Source organism: Girardinichthys multiradiatus, chromosome 5 (genome assembly GCF_021462225.1).
Source record: "Girardinichthys multiradiatus isolate DD_20200921_A chromosome 5, DD_fGirMul_XY1, whole genome shotgun sequence".
Taxonomy (NCBI): domain Eukaryota; kingdom Metazoa; phylum Chordata; class Actinopteri; order Cyprinodontiformes; family Goodeidae; genus Girardinichthys; species Girardinichthys multiradiatus.
In genome coordinates this window covers 37534145-37561892 of record NC_061798.1, presented here as the reverse complement: position 1 = coordinate 37561892, position 27748 = coordinate 37534145, and the positions used below count along the sequence as shown (strand labels likewise).

At 38.0% G+C, this 27748-nt stretch overlaps 1 protein-coding gene across 5 annotated transcripts in view; it reads right to left on the bottom strand.

Annotated features, from left to right (window-relative positions):
• Positions 1-1468: 1468 nt before the first annotated feature.
• The window catches only part of LOC124869147 (synaptogyrin-1-like), a 34834-nt gene continuing 8554 nt past the window's right edge, over positions 1469-27748 (bottom strand). The window contains exons 1-4 of one of the 5 annotated variants that reach the window (XM_047366890.1): positions 12591-12748; positions 11663-11900; positions 8041-8186; positions 1469-3997 (exon numbers count right to left, since the gene is read on the bottom strand). In XM_047366890.1, coding sequence (XP_047222846.1) covers positions 3782-3997; positions 8041-8186; positions 11663-11900; positions 12591-12698 — 708 coding nt within the window. In that variant the 5' untranslated portion in view covers positions 12699-12748 and the 3' untranslated portion in view covers positions 1469-3781. Of the gene's footprint in view, positions 3998-5738; positions 6953-8040; positions 8187-11662; positions 11901-12590; positions 12749-27748 lie in introns of those variants that run through there. The other 4 variants (XM_047366892.1, XM_047366894.1, XM_047366891.1 and 1 more) reach the window with 4 other exon arrangements.

The following is a 27748-nucleotide window of genomic DNA, read 5'->3' as shown; positions in this document are numbered from 1 at the left end:
AAAACAAAAAAAAAGAAACCTCGCCCATACATGTACACATATTTATCCGTATTTTATTTATTTTTATGACTGAAATCAGATACATCGAAAACATACATTTGTACCCAGTGTTGTTCTTAAGCCATATCTTGCGGTGTTTAACAGATTTCACAGAGAGACATCACACATTTCTACAACTACTCAGAGGTATAAAGTACATACGGGTAAATATACTCTAGCATTTTTGTCTTTTTTTTGTTTGTTTTAATAGTTATTGTATTGTTATCCCAAAATAAAAAAAACATCTCCCTCTCTTGAAAGCAACATACAAGATGTGGCACAGACAGCCTCATCATATATCTTATCACAATAGCACTCAACAGACCATTGAACATCTTTATTTTGTCTTTTCAATTTTTGTTTTTACAGAACCAGCATAATGCCCTAAAATAAAGCGGAATTTTAATGATCAATTTACATATATGTATATATTTATAGAGCGCTAGGTATAAATTATTGTTGAAGATAATAGAGCAATGCATGTTCATAAATACTCAGGAGGTTCATGGTTGAATACTTTGTAGATTTGTTCAAATTAAACAGAGAAGATGACAGATAAACCTAACACAAGTTAGAACTTGACAACATTGAAGCGTGTGGTATCGATAATGCAGCATAGTGTTCACAAAAGCTTAGTTTTTGTGTACCCCAAGACCAAAGCAGCACAACATGTAATAATATGAACTTTAAAGGAAAAAGATCAGAAAAGAAAAGTGTAGTGTGGGATGTTGGTTGCACTGTGTGTCGCCTCCAATGTTTGCGGTTTGCTTGGCAGTCAGCACTAAGGCAACGGTTGAACAAAAGAAAAATGAAGCAGTAAAAAACCTCTCTTACATACAAGCATTAGGAAAAAAAAAACATTTCAGTACACACACACACACACACACACTTGTTTTGCTATATGTAGTGAGGACCATGTGTTGACTTCCATTGATTTTCAGCCATTTTCAACCCTTTCTATGCCCTAACCCTGACAATAACCCTAAACTCAATCCACACCTTAGTCCTAAACCTAACCGTTAGCAAAATAGGTCGTGAGGACCAGCAAAATGTCCTCACTTTGGTACAAATGGTCCTCAATTTGATGGTGATATTGGAAAATTGGTTCTCACTGTGATGCCAAAACAGGAACACACACACACACACACAGAGAGAGAGAGAGAGAGAAATGCACTGTTTCAGGTGAAGGGGATTAGTTACCAGATACTCTTTTTGTCCACACTGATTAAACCAGCCAAGATCAGATGAAAAAAATGTGGTCAGAAATACAAACATCTGAATTTGCTCATAGTTTCCTAAATGTCCTCCATTTCCTAACAAAGTTTATTCAACTAATTTTTACTGTGTCCCTAAACCTTTTCTCACACCCAATATCAACTCATCCACACACTTCTAATGTCCATCTCCATGCTTTAAGCGATGACTGCAATACCCACCGCTATCGGTACCCCTGGCAAAAATGTTTAAAAGCCCTTAAATAAATGCATCTTTTCCTGCAGCAGTATAATCTCAGACAAAGAAAAACAATAAGTGGAAAATAATTAATATTTTTTTATGAAATTACGAAATCACCAGTGTCACACTTATTGGCCTTTAACAAATCCATTAAAAAATAAAAATAATTTTTTTAAATCTTTTTTTTAGATGATAATATCTATTTTAGGAATCTATTACTTCCTGTTTCCCCTCGGCAAAGACATTTTGGGACATAAGCAAACTATTACTGCTCAGGGTCTCCACCCAGCAGGGGTCCCCTGAGAGCCACTTGAAGTCTCAGTTAATATCTCAGAATTTGTTTTGTTGTTGTTTGTAGTTTAGTTTATCAAAAATGATCCAACTTTTAAATTAACTTCATTTTTTAAAAAGCAGTTTTAGAAATAATTTTATGTTCCTAATTAAGTAAAAACGAACTGACATGTCATTTAAATCATTCCAAAAGGAATTACAGGTCTAAACCTTTCGTAGCATCGCAGTCATAAATAAATGCTGTTGTTGTAGTTTAAACATTTCTGTTGCTTGCATCTAAGCTAGGTTCAAATTTAATCCACACTGCAACAGTTTGCAAGTAAAACTCGACAAGTAATTAACAGGTTTCTGAATGTGCTTTTAAGCAAATCAAATTAAACTTGGCTTTACCTTTCTAACTGTGCTACGTCTGTATTGAAACAACGAACACTGGATCTGACTGCAAGAAAATGAGCAATTGAAAGAAATTACCCAATCTCAACAATTTGATTAAAGCTTTCACCCTATAAAGCTCATTATCCAACGTGAAAGTCATTAAATAAATAATGCAAATTGACTTGCATGATTGTTAAACTGTTGATTTAGGGAATTACCCCACTTATTACCTATAGAACTCTTTAATTATATGCACAATATGCAAAAAAAAACAAAAAAACAAAATGAACTGGGTTATGTTGTGGTGCCTGGTGCCACGATGTTCGTATCTGCAAGAGGGCTCCTGAGAGTCTCAGTCAGCCTTGGGTCGGCCCTGCCTTTTAGGTGCAAACATGAAGTGACACGGAGGACAATTTTCAATTATCCACTTGTCCAAATGGGAGAGACAAGAGAACTTGCCACTGAGGTAAGATATATGTCAATCTTTATTTCTAAATAAATACAGTTAAACCCAGAACTATTCATACCCCTGCCAGATTTAGATTTAAAACTATTTTTATTCAACCAAGAAGTTTATTCGTGATAGTAAAGGAAACAGGAGAAAGCCTCTTGTAAAAGATAAAACAACTTTGATAAGAGTATGAATTTTAATAGTTTTAAATTTGTGTTTACATTTTATTTAAAACAATGCATGTTAAAAAAATGATTTGTACCCTGTAACCTTATAGGCATTGCTGCAATCATACCCTTCTTCAAATTGCTGACCCAATTTTTGTATATTTTCACTGGTACTTTCACAATTTATCTTTGATAAGCTCAGTCTTGTTGTTGGAAGGCCTTCTTGCCATCACCCTAATCTTTTGCTCACTTCTCACATTCCCTGTCAGATTCTAGTTTGGACTCTGGCAGGGCCTCCCTAAAATGTTAATATAACTTCCAATCAAAAGATTACTTTAAACCTAAATCTACCAGTTGTATGAAACATGTTGGGCTTTACTGGAGCAACAAGAAGACGGCTACTATCCTAAACTCGCCCATATCTACAGTCAAAGCAATAATTAAAAGGCTTAAGAAAGGAACTGTGCTAAAAAAAACACCAAGCACAGCGACCGGGATAGTAAGGATAGAGAAATACACTAAAAAGTTTCCAAAATGATAATCTCTTTTAAGGCTTTTTTAAGCATCTTGACCAGGGGTGCCGATAACTGCGAATATATTCAGGCGATATATCCAAGACTTCCAGCTTGGAGACAAATTGTTTTAACAAACATTAAAATCAGAAAAGGTACTTGGTACCAAATTGTTCCTATGATTAATGAGTCATATCTGCTACCAGTTGTGTCCTCTCACACTTTTAATTATATATGAGACAATGTGTTATTGATCATAATAATATGTCTGAGTTACCATGCCAGGAGAAAACTTTCAACTGTTATGTAATGGGCTGTTTTAAAAAGGCTTAAAATAACCAGAAATGTGTAAAGTTGGATTATTATAGACCGTAACCATGGTCCGTTTGAGGCAGTGGTTTTCAGCATGACAGAAACAACAAAAATATTACTACAAATTATAATTGTTGGGCAACAAAATCTCTCCCAAAGCATATCTGAACTCCAAAATCTCAGTAGTCTTGACGCTGGTAGCCTCCAGTGCCGTCGAAGGCACCATCGCTGTTGGCCTGGCCCCCTCCACCGCTTGGGCTCTCCAAGTCGCCCCCTCCGAAGGACGTGTAGGGCGCTCCGGCTGCATCCTGGCTGGGATCGGTGTACTCCTGGGAGAAGAGGGCAGAGTCGGCCCCCAGCTTGTACCTCTGGAAGGCGAGGAATGACAGGCCCGCCTTTCGGCATGGACGATCGGAGGTGGACACAGATGAAAGTGCAAGAAGAGGTGCAAGGGGCGCAGTTTAATGGTGTGGAGACAGAGTTCGAAGCAGTGGTGTTACAGCGAAGGTTTTGGGAAAGAGGAGAAAAGAGCGGGAAGACAACATTGATTAGTTTGCCGGAAATCTTGTGAGGCTTAGATGTTTGAGTGAGCCATTTAGTCAATCACAGCAGGTTACAGCAGGTTGATTTGTTAAGCTCTTTACTGAGACACACAACCTTAACTCTACTTCTGTCTACTTTCCCAGCACAAACAAGACGAGTCTTTGTGAGATCCACTGTGATACAAAACAATCCAGAAATATCTAATAAATATGCAATGAAAGTGTTACTGCTACTTAGATCAAACTAACTCTGTAAGAAGCCTCTCAAAAACTGTAAAAGCAACAGAGTTTACGTATGAACCCTGATGAAATAATAAAACGAAGCAAAGCTGGCCATGCACACTGCATACAAGACATTTTAATTTTCTCTGTGGACAGTGTTTGCAAAAGTATTCATAACGCCCAAACTTTTTAAAATAAAACAACAAACCAAGATATATTTTATTTGGATTTTACAGAGTAGTGCATGGTTGTGAAGAAGGAATAGAAGGAACAAGAACGTGTGACTTTATGTTTTGATCTCTCCGCCACCGCAAAATACATCCAGAGGATTCCTAAATAAAGTATATTTCTGTTCTATTTGAACATATGTTTCTGCCCCATGACAAGGATATTCGGTTATATTTATGGCTTTAAATTTGTGTTTCTGTACAAAAAGTTCAACTAGCTTGAAAGCAACATGGAGTCACACTGATTTTACTTTTGTTTCTTAATTATTTTGTTTTGCTTAGGGGTTTGTTTTTCTGTTGGTGTGTCAAAATGCATAAATGTTCATCTCAATGACATTAAAGGTATGGCTGCTCCTACCCTTTTCTAATATTCTGCTGAGGGAGAGGTTTCATATGGGCACTGATTAATGGAGGTGTTTTTATTTGTTTTCTTTTGTTCACAGCTATTGTTAGTATTAGCGGGGAACATCCCTCTCCAAAAGATGACACTGTCACCGCAGAAAATCAGCGCAATGCAAAAAAGGTCAAGTTACATTTGCGCATTTAGAATCGGAGATTTTGTTGAAGCCTCTAACAGGTTTTCATACTTTATAAAACAAGTGTTTATCTCCAGTCATTTTTCCTGGCAACTCTAACCAGATTCCCTGTCCCTGGTGAAGAAAAGAAACCTCGCAGCACTATGCAGCCACCACCATGGCTAATCATGGGTAAGGGTGACGTGCAGCAATGCTATTTCTCAGTGATCCACTGTGTTTTGCATGTAGGGATGAACATTTGAACATCTTGGGCTTATCTGACCAGAGCATCTTCTTCCTTGTTTACTTCCATGGCTTGTTAGAGACTTTAGATTTGTGATGTGCACAACTAATTGCAGTTGTGCACTCAAAAGATTTTTCCACCTGAGGCATGGATCTCTGAAGCTCCTCCAAGGCTTCTTGGCTGCTTCTGTGATTTGCTTTGCAAGTTGTTGAAAGCTTGGGATATTGTTTTACAACCAAATGCTGTTTTAAACTTCTACACAACTTTATCCTTGACCAATGTTCTCTATTAAACCTCTGAGGCTTTCGCGGGAAAGTTGGATTTCTACTGAGGTTATACGACATCCAGGTGGACTTGGTTTATTAAAAAGGTAACTTCAGAAGACAGTTGTTTCCACTGGATTTTATTTAGGGGTCTCTGGGGGCTGAATACAATTCAGCATTCATGCCCTAATTCTACACTTTTATTTCTTTAAAAAACACTTTACAGCTATCCACTACATTTAAGTTTGTCTAACACATAACATTTCAGTAAGATACACTGAAGTTATTGGTTATAACATTACAAAATGTCAAATTCAAGAAGTATGAAGAACTCTACAAGGCACAGTAAGTAAAGAAAGGTGTGGATAGCACTTTAATATCTCTAAACTCTATTGAAAACCGAAGGGTCCCAAAAAGATGGGTTTATTTTTCAAAACAATCGAAAACAGAGATCCGTAGATTTGCCTGAGGGGAGGACAGCACACCAAAGGCTCCTTGGTCAATAAATCATGTCATATTGCTTATTCAACCCTAAAGTCCTGCAGCTGAAAGCTTAATATAACCCACCAACCCTGCGATTCACTTCCAAAACATCTTAACTCTTCCATCGAAGAGTGGAGAGAAGAGGCTGAATGTCAGCCTTTGATTAAAAGGACACAAAAGTTAAAACCAGTTCCAGCAATGTACTCTGACAAATTTACACTATATTATAACCGCATTAATAACATTTAGAAAACAGTCACCTTTGTAAAGTGGACCACTTATTACCAGTCTTATTTTGTATTGTAGTCTATAAGTTGTGACAACACTTGTTTAAGGGCTCCAGGTTTGGAGGCAGTTGTACCTTTTGCAACCTTAGTAGCAAACAGCTACCTGAAGAGAACAATGTAAAAAGCATGGAACATGGGAAAAAGATCAGAGGTGGCTTTTGGTATCTCTATCTTTTAGAGATCTCAGATCTTATAGGAACTGCTAAAATGCCAGTGGGCCTTTAAAGTGAGACACACTGAGATGGGTGATATAACAGTTTTAAAACAATTCATTTTTTAAATTATCATCAAAACATGCCCACATCAGGATACCAACAGTATTCAGCTTTTAGTAATGCTAGAATACAGTTTCTTTCACCTCCAGCAACACATGTGTAAAGAACTTCGGCCACTGAAAAGTGTAAGGAGTGGGCATGACTATAACTGCAGAGGGTTAAGCTAGCAGGGATGGAAGACAAAACAGGGTCAGACAAGAGGTTGATGTGGCTGAGGGGGGAACAGCTTGGTGTATTCCTCTTCAAATGATACATTCTTTAATTTCTCCATAGAGAAAAGAGTCTGAGCACCCTGTTGGAAAGACAGCCACACTCTAATGAGATCATATGTACAAAAATATGATGAACATCCGAGTTATAAAAATTCATGGCTACATAAAATCTGGTTAAGAAGGGTAACAGGTCTTAAAATCATTTCATCTTTTGTGACAGTATGTTAATTTCACAGTAGGAAAAAAATTCAACTTTTAATTTGAGGACATTTATTAGGACAGGAAAAAATAATAGTTTCAACAAAATCATTAGTTTCAAAATTGTTTGTATCTTTAGCAATTTCTCTAAAATGAAAACTGAAGATTTTTTTCATCTATCCTTTTCCTTTAATAATATAGAGCTTCTAAGAATTTCTAATTAGTAATTGATTACTTTGTCTTTCTTATAGGACATAATTATGATGTAACAGATTTTTCTTATCCATTCTTCAAAATAGAAAGATAAGAGAAGATACCTTTTAAGTAAGGCAGACCTGTCCAGGACCTATTGCATATCTTTCTTTCTAAATTTCTTACCAGACTCAAGAGCTGCCTACAGTCTTTCCAAAGGCCTCAGAAAGCTTTAATCATGGTTTCAACTCTCACTACAACAGTCAGGAGAACACCAAACAAAAAGTCGGAGGTGTGAACAGGGAAACCTCATTCGAAATATTGAGTAGTGATGTTCTCAACATGAACACCTGATGTGATACACCTGCGTGTAATTCTATCTATTTTAAATGGGAATACATTTGAGGGTATCCTCATTTATTCCTCACCAGTAAATTGCATTCTGTTTCTATTCCGTTTTCCTGAAGGTCTAGTCTTCTTTTTTTATTGTTTATTTATATAACTTGCATCTCTCAGGGTTTATAAAATTGATATTACATATCCATATGTCCAAGTGCATTGGAAAAACACATAGGCTTTCATAGAGAGTCCAAATTATTTGACACTACTGTGTTTTTTAAAATGTGATTTTTTTTTCCAGACTGATTAAATGCTCTCAAATTAAAGGTTGGATTTTTCCAGTTTCCTGTTCTTAATATTATGCTACTGAAATAAAAGACCAGTTTATATTAAGGCTTTACTAACATCTTGACTAATAAGAGCAATAAAACACCCTTACCCAGGTGAAGATTGAGAAAAAGGAGAAGGTGATGGCTGCCCGGGCAGCATCACCTCCCTCTTTCAGGGGGTTGTCCTCTTGCTTGGTCACCTGCCACTGGTTGGCCAAAAAGCAGAAACCCACAAACCACATGAACGACCAGAACGCTGTAAGAAGGGGAAGAAACATAGTCAAAGTTTAACCAATTAAACCAATGAGTTCCTGCCAATACTCTGAACAAGGCTCTCAGGCTGAATCAATCTGCTAAACAAAAATATTTATTCCATTGGTGTCCAAACATTTTGACACTCAGGCCAATACTGTCAAGTTGAAAGAACTCATGGGCCACAATAATTTGATTTCTTCAATTTGTTTTCTCAAATTAAAAATGAAATTGTGAGTTTTTGTTTCAAGTTTTTATTTTTACCCACTCAACAATTAACTAAACACAATATTAAAAATAAACCAAACTATGTGCTGTGATGTTTGTCAAAAAACAGATCCCTTTTCTTGTTTTGTAGATCCAAAACATCAAAGGTTTTTGTCTCCTTAAAAGAGGAGGCATGAAATTTAACTTCCATCCATTCATTTTCTGCACCCGCTTCTTCTGTATAGGGTCGTGGGGGAGGGGTGGGGTACACCATGGACAGGTTTGCCAGTCCATCGCAGGGCAACACAGAGACACACAGGACAAACAACCATGCACAGACCCATTCATACCTAAGGGCAATTTAGCGAGACCAGATAACCTAACAGTAATGCTTTTTGGTTGTGGGAGGAAGCCAGAGTACCCAGAGAGAACCCATGCATGGATGGGGAGAACATGGAAACTCCATGCAGAAAGACCCCTGGCCGGGAGTCGAACCCAGCAACTTCTTGCTGCAGTGCTACCACCTGTGCCACCTTGTGGCCCACACTGACTTTTTGTGCTTAATTTTTTTCACATTTTTTGGCCCAAAATCTGAAGTTTATTCTTAGCAACAAGAACAGAATATAGATCATTCTTTCTTCAAAAATGTGTGCTCTATTTAGCACTATACAATTCTCCTTTTGCGTAAAATTCACTGGATGTCTGTGATCCTGTTTGCTTTGAAACTAAAACAAAAGCAAAAATGATGTCAAATAAAAGACAAATACCTAAAATGTTCCGTTTCAAGAAGATTTAAATTTGTAGGTAATAATCCTAAAAATTTTTTTAAAAAGTGTCCATCTGGATCAAATGTGTACCATACTTCAATCGTGGTCAAGGAGCTGCAAATGGCCCCAAGCTGTACTTTGGACAATTTGGTTTATTTTTTTGCTAAATATTATTTGTTTAGATTATTTTCATGATTTGATAATAAAGACTGAGCAGTTACATAAGATGATTTAAAGTTGCAAAATTAAAGTGTAAAAATAAACAGTGAAGGATTGCCTGTATTTTGTATCACCAAAATGAGCAGCATTATGTGTCAACATCTTGTGCCTGCCTGCCTGAGTGAAATTACTCCCTTTATTTGTTCTCTCAAACAGTTAAGGGTTTTACAAGTCTGAAATTGTGTTTTCATAAATCTATATCTCTGGCTCTGACATGGATAAAGTTTCCAATGAACCCCATACCAAAAAAAGGAATGTTAAGAAAAGCACATAAAGCCGAATCAGAAATATGCACATTTGATCAGACTTCCAGCTAATTTGCCTACTTTCTTGGAAATGTGATGACAAATAGAGAATGTGTGTGTGTGTGTGAATACACACTGAAAAAAGAAAAAGGCAATATTGCCTGTGACAGGAACTACCTCATTAAAAGCCTCTATGCTTGACAATCTTGTCGTGTTCACTGAAGTAACAGTGCAGCAGAGAAGTAGACTGTCTGACACACTGAAGCACATCTCAGAGGCTTGTTAGCGCCAGAGGAGTAGCTGTCTCCTTAACAATCCCATTCACACCCCATCCCCCTTTCCTGTGATCATAGTTTAAAATCAAGGGCTAAATAAAAGAGGCTCACTGCTTTTAAATAATGTGTTACTATGATGAACAGCAAAAAATGCACAGGAGAAAACCTTTTTTATAATGAAGAAAAATACACAAATGAATGTGATGCTTTCTTTGAATCTGATCTTTTGAAGAGATTTGAAGGAGAGATAAAAAAGAAAACATGCAGCCATTATATGAAATGCAAAAACGGTTATTTTCTCATTTTGTCACATAACAATAATCCTCAACAAATTGTAATGGGATTTTTTGTCAGACTGATTTAGCAAAATTGAGAAAGTAGAAAAAAAAAGTGCAAAGTGTGGTGTGCATTTGTATTCAGCTTCCCTCGATCTGACCCACTTTCAAGTCTTATGGGGGTCTGTCAGTAGCAGCTTTGCAAATTTACAAACTCAAATATTTGCCCATTAGTCTTTGCAAAATAGCTAAGTCTAACTCAGGGTTATTCAAGAGCATCTGTGAAGTTTTTTCACAGACTAAATTTAGGTCTGAACTTTGACTGGGCCATTCTAACAAATAATTATCATTACAATAATTATTATAATATAATTATACTTTGATCTAAACTATTTTATTGTACCTGTGGCTGTATCTCAGTTAGGTTTTCTTCAAAGGATTGCCCTGTCCATTTTCCCATTCTCCCATGATCAGCTTTTAGGGGTGGCAGTAGAGCGTGCCACCAAAATACGGAGGCTTCAGTCCCTGACGCAAGATGTCCCTGGTTCGAGTCCTGATCCTGGTGACCTGTGCAGCATGTCTTTTCCCCTTTCATCCCACTTTATGTCTGAGTACTTTCAAAATATAAAGGCCACTAGTGCTGCAGAAAAAAACAAGGTCTGATCAGCTTTGATATTTCTAGTAAGCAAATCCTCCCTACAACATGATGGTGCCACCATGTTTAATCATGGTGATGGTGCGTTTAGGGTAGAATTTTGTTTCATCTGAGCAGAATACCTTCTTCCTCATATTTGCTGTGTCCACATAATGGCTTGTGAAAAACCCTGAACAGGGCTTAAAAGACAGATTTGTGGAGTGCACATCTAAAAGTTATCCAGGCAACAGATTAACCTGAGCTGTGAATATCTTCAATTCCTCCAGAGTTACCATGCGTTTCTTGGATGCCTTGATGTTTAACACTTTCCTTACACTGTTGGTTTAGGTGGATGGACCAAGTCTTTGTAGATCTGCTGTTCTGCTATAGTCTTTCGATTTTTGAGTTAATAGATTGAATAGTGCACTGGGAGATATTCAAAGCTTGACATATTGTTTTATAACCTAACCCTGCATTTGACATCATAACTTCATTATAACTTCATTTCTGACCTCTCTGCTGTGTTCCTCGGTTTCTTCTATAATGTTCTCTAACAAACCTCTGAGGTCTTTACTGAACAGCCAGATTTATGCTGAGATTAAACAACACATTTGAATTTTATTTGCTAACTAGATGACTTCTGACCACAATTTGTGGTCTGTACTACACATTGTATTACGGGTATCAGATTCAAGGGTCTAAATACAAATGCACATATTTTATATTTCTGCTTCTTCTACTTTACAATTAAGCAATACTTTGTGAGGTCAATTACATAAAATCCTTTGAACTTCGACAAAATGTAAAACAGTTCAAAGGAGTTGGATAGAAATAAGAGATGAAGAAAAGTGGGTTTACCTGAAACTCCGATGTCAGCCAGGACAGCCTTCTTTCGGTCTTTAACGCTGCTGATCTGTGGAAAGTAGACATCCAGAGCCAGAAACGCTACACAGCATAGAAAGGCCATGGAGCCCATAAAAACGCCATAATTGCAGGCATTCTGGTTGCGGTTAAAGATGCAGTACTCCTCCACTTCACTAGGGCGATTGATGTAGCCCTCGTTGGTGATGCAGCCGAATATCACAATGGAGAAGAGCTGTAGAGAAGAACACAAGACAAATTTTCAGGAAACATAGACAAAATTCCGGGAGACTTACAGGACATGCTATGGGAAAGCCACACGTGGCTCCAGAGCCCCGAAGGGCTCATTAGGCCCTCCACAGTGGGCCATAAATGTTGAAGAATAGTGCTTTTGCACTGTTTTAAATACATTAAATACAAAAGTACAAAAACATGAATAACCTAACAGTCCTAACAGTATTCTGTGTGTTTTTATGCAATTTCTGCATTGAATTGAACTATACTTGTTTATTTCTACATTTCGCACCATCCACAATTTCTGATGACTGATAAGGCGTGTAAAAACAAATACATTGTCATTTATTCATTTTTTTTTTTTTTTTTTTTTGCTGTAGCACAATCTTCCACCGAAAATTAAATAAACTCCAAATTTTAATTTGTGTAAATTTATTCGGCATGGAAAAAAAAACAAAAAAATTAAAAATTTGATCGAAATGAACAGTGTCACAGTTTATTGGCACTCTCAATAAACATGAAGCATGTTTATAATTTACACTCTGCCACTCCCCTGTTTTAACCCATCATGTGGGGTAAACTTGGGGGAAAGAGGCCTTGTCATAGTTAGCTATTCTGTTGCTGGACCAAAGGCAGACAGGCTCGGAGGTGTGGGATCAAAAACTCGTCTTTATTTTTAGAGTTCACTCACTTGCTGGCGGGGAGCAGGGGTACAGATATCCAGAGCACAGGTATCCTCAAAAACGGAAACAATAAGATCTGGAGCAGGGCGAGTATCCAAAGACACGACAAAATACATGGAAGAGACATAACCACACCGCGGGGAACAAAGGACAAAGACAAACTTAAATACAGACGAAGGTGGACAAGAAACAATAGGGCAGGTAATCAGGGAAAACAGACACAGGTGTGGAACAGGCGTGCAGCAAGACAGAGGGGCAGGTGAACCAGATGAGGAGCCAGACAAGACAAACAGTAAACTAACCCTAGGACCAGAAAACTATAATAATAATATTAAAAAAGAAACCATTCTAAATAAGTAGGGAAGCCACACTAAGGGAACAAGGGTGAGAGGAGAACACACTGGGAGGGAGAAGGAAACCAGAACAGTCAGGAAAACCAAAAATAACCAAACATGAATACAAACCAAAAACGAGAAACCGCTAGCTAAAGTAAACAAAAACACAAAAACCCAAAACAAAGTCCAAAATGTCACATCGTGACAGGCCTATTTCTCTTAGCCCAGGAGTGTCCCATGGGAATGGCATTGCATGGGTGGCGACTCCAGTTCAATAATGTTAGAAACTCAGCTGCCAGCACCAGGTGCTTGAAGCAAATAAATACTTAAAAATTAAAAATCTAAAATAGAAAATGTATACAAACTCCTTGTCTGTTATTAACTTTTTTTCACTTTTATTTTAATGTCACAGTAACAAGGGCTGCAAACACCCAGCAGCAGGACACACTCATTTATTAAAATTTGCTAGTTGCTGAGAAAAGATAAGAAGTATTTTGCTTTTATTTAGATTTTTTGCAAGAAAAATAGCAAAAACAAGTTATCCAAAATGTAGAATATCTTCATTTTGATTAGGGAAACGTGCAAACTAATTTTTCTATAAAAATATGAATGCTTTGTTTGCTTCATTAAAATGTTGTGTATTTAGTTTATTGTTTAGGAGGTAAAAAAACAAATTTTTACAATTATTTTTAACTTGCATTTTCAATGAAAATGGATTTTTTTTTATAGTCTAAGTTCTTTCAAATTGACAATATTGGCACCTTTGGCAAAAAGTTTGGATACTGCTCTCTTAGCCACAGGTAACACAAGGGGACATGTGACTGAAGTAAGGCAGATGTATATTGAACATCCTAAGTCAGAAAATGGCTAGAAAAAATAGCTGTTGACCAAAATCTGCCCATATCTCACGTCAGAGCAAACATATTAAAGTTTGAAATGATTGACACTGTGACAAAGGAGGCCGGACAAGCACCCAGGTTTTATTGGTGAAGAGGATAGTAAGAGAGGTAAAGATCTCCAAAGCTCACAGTTAGAGAAATGCAGCAAGATGGCCCCTTGGGTTTACCGAGTCTTCACAACAACCATTTGTTTCAAGTCCTTCATACAGGGTGCTGTACTTGCTCCTGCGATTGAAGTCAATTCATCAACATCAATGAATATACCACCATCAAAGAAAATTCAGGATTCCACAAACGGGTATTATTTTATGATTTTTTTCAGAGAAAGTCATTTATGGCTCAAAAAACACCACCTGCTGATGTCAAATGGAATATTTCATAATATATTTAGTAATAATTCAGGAGTAAGCAGCCATTTTAATCTGTTGCTGTCAGTCTATAAAGTTAAGATGACCCTGTGGGGAGGTTTATGAATAATATTTTACATCTTCCACAAATTGATTGTTCAAGTTGCCTTTGGGTTGTTTTTTTTTTTCCTCAGAAGTGAAGTCACCAGTCACTGTCTTCTGAACAAAATTTAAATTCATACTTGTATATTCAAAACTCATATGGTGACTGTATTTATGGAGAAATGCAAGGTTAACAAGAAACATCTAACCTAGAATGTGTCTGCTTCTGTGATTAATGCTCTCCTTGCATAGCCAAACAGTTTTCCTCGTGCATGTGTGGGTCGTCACCGGGTATTCCGGCACAGTCCAAAGACATGCCTATTAGGTTAATTGGTCTGTCTAAATTGCCCTTAGGTGTGTGAATGAGTGTGTGCCTGGTTGTTTGTGTGTTGCCCTGTGATGGACTGGCGACTGGTCCAGGGTTTACCCTGCCTCCCGCCCATAGACTGCTGGAGATAGGCACCAGCTTCCCCGCAACCAACTATGGAAGAAGCGGTAGAAAATGACCGACTGATTGACATTTAATCGATCAGTGCTCTATTTGACTCTTGAATGCTTAGCGAGGTAGACATTCATACTCCTGTAACCAGTGTTAAACATATTGTATCAAATAAACAGTGCTCCCTCTTCTCACAGTTTCAACAATTACTTTTACTTGGGTAAAACTGTTAAGCTAACAAACAATGCATGCTTGCCTTTGTCTAAAATGTTGCTAATGCTTTTTCAATGATAGATTTTATCGCATTCTGTGTCTGCAGCTCCAATCTGGCAGCAGTATAGGGTTAAGTGCATTGAAATTCATTTTCTGTTATGATGAACATACTGATGATTTATTTTTCGTCTTGTTCCTGAAAAGCAAATAAAAGGACATTTCTTTAACGGCATCTGTTACCCTTGTCTATTTATCTCTTTTCTACCATAATTTATCTTCCACCTTTTTTCTTCTCTCCCTTTGCTTCTGTTTCTCAAAAGGACTGATCATACACCAGGCTACAAAATGAAGTCAATATCAATAGCAGGTTACTAAGATACCATCTAACCCCCTCAGTTCCACAGTGCAGCATCACAGACACACCCTTGTCAAGGCTATAAATATGAGACCACACATACAAACTGCCTCAGTGATAGGATCCCACAAGCCAGTGCTTTTTAGCAGTCAACCGTATACTTCTGTTGGTAAAAGCAGATCACACAGCTTAATCCTGCTGACAAATCCTCAGAACAAACCTCTCGGGAGCTCTGTCTGGCTATAGAGTCTGTTTTGAACTTTCCAGGCATGAATGATGGATTTGGAGTATTCCTGGGTGTTTCACTGAGAGCGTAAAACAGAGACAGAAGGTTAGAATTAAACCTTGGGTTGTGGGCTAGTTTGCTCAGCTGTGTCAGTGTTTGAAAACCTTATGGCAGCAATACAAAAGGAGAAAACACGCAGGCTATGCTTCAAATGACAGCCTCTATCATGAGGGCAAACAAGGTCTCTTTGAGCCGACTCTGTTTACAATTATAGCTAAGTTTCTTTTTATGCTTCAAATCAGTTTGCTTTTACTGTCCTCAGTCTCTCTAAAGTAAGAGTTTGGTTTGGGAAACACCCATTTCAGCTCAGACACAAGCAGCTCAACATCTAAGGCACTAGATCAGAGAAATCCTTCTGTCACAGATAAGCATAAAAAAAGCAAACTAAATATAAGGTTTGAATTTCTTAATTTGTATGTTGGGAAACAATTAATTAAGATGTTATGGCACTAGTGGCCTCTATTCATGATTATTAGACAGGACTTGGGCAGATACAGACATGCAGCAAGGTTCCTGATATCAGGATTCAAAAACCTATTTCTAGACAAAAATGTCCACGCAACTTTTAGACCAGATGACATCAGGGTAGTATATTATAAAGTTTTGTATCCACTTCCCAGTGTTTGAGAATGAACAGCGATGTAAAGTTAGGCAGCTTGAAGGGCTGATGTAATCACATTTGTAAGGTGGAACACCTAAAAAAGGTGGTTTTCAAATTTTGTCTAAAATTGTTTCACCTGTTAAAAATATGTGCTATTTTATGTCTAACTTATTTGCAGGTCAGTGTAGAGCAATTTTAAATGAATGATCGGAGCTGACCTGCATAGAAAAACAGAAGACCACCTATTACAATCTAAGTGATGACATTTAATGTTTTATTAGTCATTTAAAATAAAATTACAGAATAAAATTCAAAATGAAGTAAAACTGCACTTTGCATTGATTTACATGGCATATTCCAGTTGATCTTAACTGCTGATTACTTGCAATGATTGATACTGTATGCTTTGTATTTTCCCATGGGCAGAGTCAACACTAAAACAGAGAAGCAGATCATTGGACAAAATCATCTACTAGATTTGACAAAACAGTGAACTGGCAAGAAAGGTTTACCTAATCTATCATTGTCGAATATCAAAATTTGATTAGAATGAGGTGGAAATGAAAGTACACCTGACATCACATGCATACCTATCTAGCATGTCTCCTTAATTAGTTTCCAGCATGAATGAAGGGAACACAATATGACACTGGGGACACTAGAGGAGTAAGTCAGTGAGTATGTACAACCTCCATGTTTCCCTTTATTCCTCCATCACTCTTGCTGAACACCCTGCTCTTGCTCTTTTGAAGTTGAAACTGACACCTAAATCCTTCACATAAAGTCTTTTTCATTAGGGACAGAGAGGATGAAGAGATTGCGGAAAGAATGCAGGGCTTGTGGAGGCAGAGGGGATATGGAGGTGGTGCTATTTTTAGCATGCCTGCATCATGGTTCCCTCACACCCTCCCTCCCCCCTTCATTTTCTCCCATCGCCCCTTGTCACTGACCTCGCCTCTGCCCACAAGCATTCTTGAGAAGAATGAGCACGCTTCGTCACAGCTACATGGAGCTAAATCACATGTTCACTGTGTCCACTGCTGGCTGAGATTCAGCTCAGGAAACGCAGTGTGACATGCACAAATGTACTTTCTGTTCATTTTACTCAGAAAACCAGATGACGTCAGAAGAATCTGATAATACACTCAAAATAATCACTTTAGAAAGGCAATTTTTGCACTTATCTCATAAAAGAACTTCTTCCTAAACAATCCTAAACATTACTAATTTTACCATTGATAGACTAACATGCTTGCTTGCTGAACAACATTACACCAATATGCAGGTACCTACTTGACCTAATATTAATAACTAACTAATATAACTCGCTAAACATAATTATGCTGATAAGAAATTTAAAAAGGAACAAAGAAGTGAATTTGGTTGGACTTAATGAAAGCAGGATCTGCTCATTTATACTAATGCTAAGACTAATAACCTTAAGTAGAATCGTGCATCTATGTTCAAACTGCTACTGTGGTAATGTTCCAGTAAGACCTTATTTGAAAACAATATTTTTTAACTTTCACTTTTTTTTTGTTGATTTTGATGAGGATTAGTGGAACCTTTAATAAAGTATAGAAGGTAATGGGGGGCATGTTATGGAGGAGGGGCTGCAAGGCCAACTGTTGAGGGGACAGCATAGCTCAAAGAGAAAGAATGCACACAAAAGGTGTGCTTGAATATGGAGGCTGTCACAGGAGCAATAGCTCGGCAAATAAGCACATGCTGCTGATATTCGTCTTCTAACAGGATAGATTATATACAGCTGTAAGTAAACATGCATTTTAAATGCACCTTATTCCTGGTGGCGTTGCTGAAGGATTGCTTATGTGTGCAACCTCTCTTGAGACAGCGAAAGTTGCAGTAAAGCAGTTTGTTTTGATTGCTAATTTTGTATGTGAGCGGTATTTTTGACGTTACTGATTTGCAGTTTAGCTAAATGTCTTCATATTGTCTGGTGTGATAATTATGCACTCATACACATTGCTAGAATGGTCAGACATGCCTGGACATGGCAAGTAGTTGCGCTGTTCGCTGTGGCACCTATGAACATACTCAGCTTGTCTTGTGTGTTAAACATAAATTCAAAGTGAGACAGGATTGTTTCTCCAGTCAGTGGATGACTTTCTTTTAGTGGGCAACAAATGAGGAATACAAACAAACATGGCATCTGAATTGGTAGCGACCTCTGAAAACCTTGTATGCCTGCTTTCACTTTGTCAAAAAAAAAAAGCCCAAGGAGAATAATCCTTAGTTCACATTGTGAAAAAGATGAATGCCGATCTGCTGAAAGCAGATCAGGTATATTTTAGGTTAAACAAAATAGGGCAATATACTTATGTTTTATGATCTGAAATAATTCTTTGGTGCATAATATCTTGTTCTTTCTGTCCCTCATGGTTTTCCCTAACCTAAAAGAAATGTTCCACTATAGATAGATAAATAGACAGTTTCTGTGCTCTCAGCTATTTAAAAGCATAGCAAGTCGCAGGTTAATGTCACATTACATAATTTTTTCACCTCCATTTTCTGTTAGTAGCTATAGAATTGATGAAGCCGCTAAATATGCTGGTACTTGTAATCAGAGGTAATTTTTTCAGGCCATCCAAACAATGTTAAGAGATAGTAGCTTTCATTATATAATCGCATTTAAAGAGTAAAAGTGGATAGTCCGTGTTTATCCATATTTGGTTCACAAGTTCAGACGTTGCAAAGATCATTAATGACAATCACCTTGGGTTAGATATAAAGTGTTGTCCACAAGTAAGAGACTGCAGTGTTATTGACCTGCTCTATGACAACGTCTCAGAATCCATCTGCATTTAATAATGTTTCAGGCAGCAAACATTATTTTTTTCATCCAGATGACAGAGCTGGTCTACTCCAAAACCTACATATATGCTGATCCTGTGGTAAATATATCAATAAAAACCTAACGTAGTAGTGGAAGTAGTGAAGACTACTACCATCCATCAGGCCAGTGTGGCGGATGGTTACCATGGAGACTGAACATGGGCTGGTCGACAGACATTGCTGACCAAGGTATTGCAGTTTTCTTTGGAATACCTGCTCCCCTCTACCTGCTCTATTTGATCATCTAAAGGAACCTACAAATTCTTCAAAAACAATAAGAGAACCTACTTTTGTTTTATTGCATTTTTTTCATGCATATCTGAAATTTAGAAATTGTGTTGTTTAAAACCTGATTGCTAATTTTAAAGCTGTCTTTTAAATGAAAAACCTTGGAGCATAGTTGGTTGGTATCATAGGGATAGATAAAATAATGACTTGCGGCGTGCTGTGTGGTGGGGGAGCGGGTTGTGGCGGGAGTTCTTAGAGCGGGGCTGTGTGTGTAGCTTGCGCTGTGTGGCTTCATCAGCTTCTCGGCCATGGAGTTCACCTGTGGGGGTGTGCCCCTGTAGGGGAGGGGATTCGTGGTGTTTGGGTTCGGGGGATGTGTTCGATATCGGTGTCCTTGTTGGGGGTGGCCCAGCGGGGAGGTTCTGGCTGGGTTCACTGGGGGTGGGAGACTCATGGGGTTGGGATCGGAGCTCATTGGGGGGTCGGGACTGCTCCGTCCTGGGGCGGCTCTGGTTGGCGGGCTGGTTTGAGCCATGTGGACCCCTCTTTTGTACATAGCCCCCTCTCCAGAGGTGGATGGGGGTTGTTGGGGACTGGGTTTGGGGCGGGAGGTCGGGAGCTGGGCCGGGGTCACCCCGGTCTGGGTGGTGCTGGCGCTGTCTACCTGTCTCTGCCCCAGGAGGGAAGGGGACCACCTCCTGGGTCCGGGGGCGGGTTGCCCCTAGGGCGCACCAGCGCCTGGACCTGGGAGTATAGAGTTTTCATGGGGAGTGTGAGTGAGTGTATGATGTCCATTGTTGTTTGTCTTTACGTTGGGTGCGAGTGATTTTATGTGTATGCATGAGGGTGGGAGTGGGTGATTGTGACTGTGTGTGCCTGTTTTTTTTTTTTTGTGACAGGTTGGGTCTTGGACTGCTCCCTCTCCTGGATCATATTATGGGGGGCCTATTTCCTCCCCGCCACACTACCTGCTGGTGGTTGGAGTCTCTGCCCGTTGGTGTACTTGTGGTTCTCAGTGTCAGAGGCCGGGTGCTTTGGTGTGTGCTGGCTCACTCCCGGTGGCTGCTTGCCGGGGCCTGGTCCCCTGGGCTCTGTCAGGCCTCTGATTGGGGTGTGGTGTGTTCCGGGGTCTTGGGCCTCTGGGTCCATGGCTGGATCTGCTCGGGCGTGGACGGCTGCCGGCAGGGCCTGTGGGCTCGTCGCTGCGGCTCCCTTGGGCTTCTGCACTGTCATTGCTGGGTGGTTCACTGGGTGGGACTCTCCACTGCTCTTCTCTGGGGGGGTTGCAGTAGTCCCGGCGGTGGTTCTCCTGGGATTTCTGTGGTTTGGGGGGCCTTTGGATGTCTTTGGCTTAGATCTCCTCAGTGTCTGTCCAGGGACCATGGGGCATGTCTGTGGGTCCTCACACTCGCTATTGCATATTTTTGTGGAGAAACCTTGTATACAAAAGCGCGTCCACACTCATACTCACAGGTGTTAAGCTTCAGGTGCTGACAGATACACAGATGTTCTATTTTAGGCTGCACCTCTCACTAAGTACATTTTACATTCATAATTACCGTGTACTATTTTATTAAAAAAAACAAAACAAAACAAAACAAAACAAAAACAAAACAGCTGCAAGTGTATAAGGACGCAGGGTGTAATAATGTATTCTCTTCATCCTTCTTTCTCTCCTCCACTCTTTCCTCCTTTTCTCCCCTTTTTCCCTTTTGCCCCATCTCTCTCTTTTTTGAGCTTCTTTTTTCCTTTTTATTTCAGTCTCCGTGTCCGTAACAATTGAAATATTCCCAAAGAAGTTTATAATAAAGTTTCTTTTATAAATATCAAACAGAGCTTTAAAGCATTAGCTGTGATGCTCCGCTTGTGAAAGCAAATCTGTTGGGCAATTTCTTGGCACTCAGACAACAATTCTGAGCGCTACTCTGCCGGACAGGACACGGTAAAAAAAAAACAATAGCTGTCTTTTAAATGAAAAACCTTGTAGCATAGTTGGTTGGTATCATAGGGGTAGATAAAATAATGACTTTGTGGAGCTTTTTATTTCCTGTTTCACACAATTTCCTAAGTTAACTGAACTGACTTTTGGTCACAAGACCTGATAGAAAAACATGGCACAAAATTAATTAAAAGCAACGATTATAACTTTCATATTTTGGTTCAGTTCAGATAGGCATCTTTTTCCTCATCTGCCACACTTTACACAAATCCCCCACAACAACATTTGACATGATGACTATGAATTGTTTCCAATTGCAAACTGCTGTCCACAACATATAAAAAATAGGACAAACATGCCCCTCATGGTTTCTGATTTGGATGCTAAAGAAGTTAGTCAGTTCCTATATTGAGGACAGTCAGACCTGCAGGGCAACTTGTGTGGTGACACACTTTGGTTTTCTGGTCATTCCCTTGAGGAAATCCCCTGGGAGATATAATCACCACCGGGGACTCCCTGCTCTCTACATTCCTCCAGTTTCCTAATGATTATTTTCTCTACCAGCTCTGCTAACACATGGACAAAAAACACAAATATTCTCATCAAATAAAGATTGGTTTACGCATGGTCTAGTTTGCAAATAACTAAGAATGTATACTATATAGCCAAAGGTTTTGTGTCATCTTTCCAAATCATTGAATTCAGATGTTCCAATCATTTCCATTTTACAAAAGTGTATAAAATGAAGCCCCCAGGCATGCAGACTGCTTCAATTAACATTTGTGAAAGAATGTGCCCATCTCAGAAACTCAGTAAACCTGTACAATAAGTCAAAAAGTAGTAGGCCAAGTAAATTAACAGAGCAGGGTCAGCAGATGCTGAGGAACATAGTGCACAGCGATCATCACCTTTCTGCATGTTGAAAAGCCACGTGTCCTTCAGATTATAGTAAGAACAGTACTTTGAGATCTTCATGAAATGGGATAAAAGCCATTCTGGACACTTGCATCCGAGCCTTACATCACCACGAGCAATGCAAAATATCAGATGGAGTGGTAGAAAGGATGTTGCCACTGGACTCCAGAGCAGTGGAGATTGGTTCCGTAGATCATGCTTCCCTGTCTGGCAATCCAATGGATGAGTCTAGGTTTGCCAGCTTCCAGGAGAAGGTGTAAATTTGGTGCAAGGGGGGTTATGACGTGGGGCTGTTTTTTTAGGAGGGGCTTAGCCTTTAGGTCCATTGAAATGAACTTTTAATGTTTCAGGCAAACGAACACATGTTGGGTAATTTCATTTCCCAACTTTGTGGGAATAGTTTTGGGATGGGTGCTTGCTATTCCAAGATAAATGTTCATCAGTGCACAGAGCAAAGTCCATGAAGACATGGATGAGTGAGTTTGGTCTAGAGGAACTTGATTTACCTCTACATAGTCCTGACCTCAACCTTATACAGAGAAACATGTAACATAAATTAGCATAGAGACTATGTTCCAGGCCCTGTTGCCCAACAGTAGTGTCTGACCTTACAACTGCTGACCTAGGCTAGACAGCCTTTCTTGAAGAAATGCAGCTGTGGTAGCTGTAAATGGTAGGTCAACACCATATAAAAGCTTTACAATAAAAATGTGATCTTATATCATGTGTATGTAAAGGCAACGTGTTTGGCAGTATAGTGTACAGTCTCCTCAAAGTAACAATTATATTTACTATTACGTGACATGATGAGATTAAATTTTTGAGTTTTTTTCAGCTGCTAAAGTCCAGTTTGTTTTCTAGTGAATGGAGATGGACAAACACAACAAGGGCAGAGAATTTTGTGAGGTGTAATGTCAAGATTTTTGCTTCTACATTTTACTGCTTTGCAGTTCAGCAGGCTTGAATGAAAAATCTCCCCGCACCTTTCCATTCTTCACTTGGTTAGCCGTCGTGAAAGTGAAGTATGTCTCTGAGTGTGTGATGGTCATTTGTAAAGTGGTTTCCTGCCCCTGATCTTTAGATTGATCACAAGGCTTCAGGGGGTGATAAAAGCAGGCACTGTGAAGAGAATATCATGTGGGCCTCCGATCTTGTGACCATCGGAGAGTCACACAGAAATTCCACTCAAAGGATACTGACACAACTGTGCGTCCTTGCATGCGTGGACATGCTTGTGTGCATATATGCAACTTTCCATTTCTACAGTTTCTTCTTTTTAAGACCACATTTCTGTCTTTGAGTAAATTTCTAAACATAAATTATACATTTCCACAAATTAACTGATATTCAAATGTCAAAGTCATGTTCAAATACAACAGCCAAATCAAAACAGTCCAGTCTGGCTGGTTATGAATGATTTAATACAGATCTAACCTCGGGACTGTGAAAGAAACAGTTTACCACATGATGTGGTTTCACAATGAGTGTGAATTAAAATGCTACCTTTTGGATTTCAAGCAATAAAAGTTTAGATAAAAAATAAAATACAGCAGCCTTGTGGATATGTGGATACTGACTTTGAGGCCTTCATGAATTATCAAAAAAGTACCTTATAAAATCAGACCAATCAAGCACCAAATAATTTTCTTTGTTTTTTTGTTACCTGTGCGTTTTTTATTTGGCATCAGAAAAATACTGTTTAATCGAAAGACATACCTGAAAGCCAATGTAACCTTAAAACAAAGGTCCAAAGTCTAATAACAAACCTGTTGTCAAAGTAATAGAGGAAAAAGCTTGGTAAAGATCCAACATTTACCAGACCTTAGTTTCACAAAAGAGTGCAAACATTATAGGGTGGCCATGCATCAGTTTGCCAGATTTGTAGTTAATAACCTTTTTTTAGGTATGAAAGGGAGCCATCTGGGGGATGCCTTGTGGATGTTTTGTACCCTCTGATAACCAATGACTAAAACAAATTTTTCAAATCAATCAAAATCTGAATTATAAGCTACTTGCAGTTCCCTGCATTGAAATGTGATTATATGACCCTAATAAATATTATCTAACAATAGGTCAGTCATAGTTACTTGGTATGTCAAGAGTTCATAATCTCTTATATTTCATAAGCATCAACTTGTCCAAATTGGATTAAATATTATATTTGTGATTGTATATTATAAATAAAATATGTAATAAATTAAAAAATCTATGAGGTTTGAGCAGCCTTTGTTCATTTTAATAATATTATCTCGAATAATTTATCAAAACTACCAATACACCAAGTAAACAGGTATGAAATAGTTTGTTTACATTTACAACATGTAAATTGCAAGGGAAATAATGGCAATGCACAGGTTCAAAATACGGGCGCAAACTGCCGGAGCTCCAATCAGCCCCAGAACTGACATTATGTAACATATTTTTGTATAATTCTTATTTTTAGAAAGTTTAAATAATGCTCCATTTTGTTCTTACCCTATTCTTGTCATGTCTCAGGGAAAGAAATAGACTCAAGAGAGAAAAATATTGGCTCTTTTTCATCCATTGAGGAAAAAAAAAAGTTTTACAAAAAAAACCAAACAGACCTGATAAGGCCCTTAATAAATAAAATACTGAGAAATTATGTTCCTCGTAAGTCGGCAGTAAGTTGGCTAACAGATTTGACATTTCCTCTATGTACACTCACAGAAATGATTAATGGCCGAGTTAATTTTTATGCATTTATGTCCATTTGATTTAATTTAAAAACACATATTTTGTAAATATATGTATTAAAATGTATTATAATTACATAATTTAATCAATTCTAAAATGTATTAAATGTAATTAGTTAATACATATTAACATGGTTTAAATAAAGTTGTAAAACAAACAAGATTCTGTTATTTAAAGTTTATGTGATTGGTTTTCAAAAAAGTTATGAGAAGTGAAAAGAGGAAATTTAGAGTATTTATACTTTATTAATACTAAATACATAAACCTGAGGATTATGAATTTCAAATAAATAGGCTGTATTACACTAATGAATATGCGTCATGTAAGGTATATTTGGTAGATTTGTGTTAAAATGATCTAAAAAAAGTAAATGGGAATTTGTCACGTAATAAAAAATAAATCTTGAAAGTTACGGTTAAATACTTCTGTGAGTGATATGTGATGGTGTTTGTGCAACTTATACCTTATTGGATGTTGCAGAGCATTGATCTAGGCTGGGGATACCTGCTGTCACCATGGCAGCAGCTGCACGTGTAATGAGAGTGAGAGTCGGAGAGAAAGGAGGCCTTGTCAAAGTATAATTGAAAGAGAGCAGCCGAGTAGCAAGGGTACACAATGAGACAGGCCGACATAATGACAAGTCCAAGATTTACTTTAGGAGTTACTTTTAATGTAACTTTGTGGCACTTTAGTGAAAGCACAATCTCTTTCCAATAAGAAAAAGAATCTGCATTTTGCACCAGTGTTAATTTAATACATTTGTAGTATCAGGTCAGGATTCAGAGTCCTAGTTTGGGTAATTTTGGGTAGAACATAGCAATTGTTTTCTGGTGTAGGGCTTGATCCTATCACAAATGGGTTTAAAGTTGTGGGATGGGATCTCTGGACTCTTACACATATGTAACAGATATATGTTTTCCCAAGGAAATGGTATATACCTTCCTATTCATCTTTGAGTCATTAAATCTTAATCTGAATCTGAAATTTCCCACAAGTCAAGGCCAGTTTTCCATAAAAAAAACAGGTGCTAAACAAAGAAATCCCAGCTAGCCAAAAAACTGTCCGTGTGGTTCTCTAAAAGAGTGTCTATTCAATTTTCTGTAATTGTTTTTATTAAATACATGTTCATACTTTTTATGTTTCTATATAAAACAAAATATGCAAATAGGACATATTCAGTTCTTATTTAAGAGATGTTCACACGTATGTGTCTAATGTGTGTCTAAGTTTGACTCGGCCCATAATATTTCATTTCTTAATTCTTAGCACGTCTTTGGCAGATTCCTTGATATGTTTTGGGTCATGCTGCATAGTCCAGTTCTAATTCAGCTTTATTTTTCTTCCAGAGGTCTCAACTTCCTTTCGAGCACACTCTGATATATAATAGAATCTGTGGTGGATTCTATCAAAGCATCCCTCACCTATGACAGTTCCAGCTATATGTGTATTGTTACTACCATTATTGCTCATGTATCTTAAAATGGAGTCTCTCCCAATGAGGTGCAAATTGGTTCTTATTTTCATTTTTTGCATTTATTGTGCTAAATAAAATAATCAAAACTAAACTAAACCCCTCTAACTTCATTTGACAGCAAACTACACAGCATTGTGTGGGTTTGACCTCCAGAGGTGCTACAGCCAGATGTGCTTTGCACAGAAACTTGCTGTTATTTTACCAACATGAATGAAATTGATTAAAAGCTTGAAATGTTCCTCAAAATTCTGGTAGCCCTTTATTACTGGTAACTCTCTTTGACTCAGTTCTCTTCGTGCAAATCAAACATTTATCACTGCAAACAATGAATCAGCACACCACCGACTTATGCTATAAAATGTAAGGCAAATCACAAAGTCAGTAAATGCGTTTATGTTGTGTAATCTATCAGGTTCTTCCACTGACAACTTCTAAACACATTTTAATAAATCTACATTTGATAATAAGCATCACATTCTTTGTTGTGTTTAAGCTTCACTGACCAAATGTTACATGGTAAACACTAAAGGGAGATAATAAAATATTATCTGTGAATGACATCCTTCCTTTTCTTCTTTTAGCTCATTGATTTAATCATTGTGAGTCGCCTTTGGCATGCAAATTTATCAGAAATCAGCCTAAAGAATTAGATACCACAGCACTGCATAGCACTGTGGTCTTACTGGGCAACCTAAAGATTGTACATTATCAGTTCTAAATGTGCCACTCCAGTACTTCTTCAAAGAAAGATGTCAAAGATCCTTTGTGATCAACAGCACCAAATGATGTGGTCATTATATGTGATCCAATGAACAAAACATTGTGCACATTCATCTGATGCAAGGTCTGTAAGGAAATGAAACTTGCGGCTATCCAGAGTGGTAGAAAAAGTGGAAGTCATTGTTTGGGGAACCCAAACACAGAAATTTAAACCTGCAAACCACTGCATCTGTGCTTTCCAATTTTGCAGTGCTAATTACTGAGCCACACTCAAAACTACTACTCTTGATGCAAACAACAATGAACCATTTACACATATCCATCTACAATCAGTGGAGTGTAAGGTTATTATGTGACCCAAGATGCTATATTAAAATGTTCAGATATTTATTGTCAAAATTAAATACCATGAAGCACTGTCCAGTCGCTGTCGGTGTGAGACAATGTGGTGAAGTAGGTTATTATTATAAGCTTTGGATGTAAGGGGAGTTCTTTAAGCTTGATACAATGTTAAAGACTCTCATTCTGAAGTATTAAAGAAAGTGGTTCTTTCGTAGAGTTGTTGCCCTGAGGTGTCGATGAAATCAGCTATTAAAGATATGGCTAAATTGGTAGAGAAAACACTGCATCTGTCTAACTGATAGCCACTAACAATGCTAAAGTTAGAATGTGCTTTAGAGCTCCCTATCAGTCTTTTTTAAGTCTCTGGGCTGCATTTGATAATTTCTAGCTCAAAATCTAA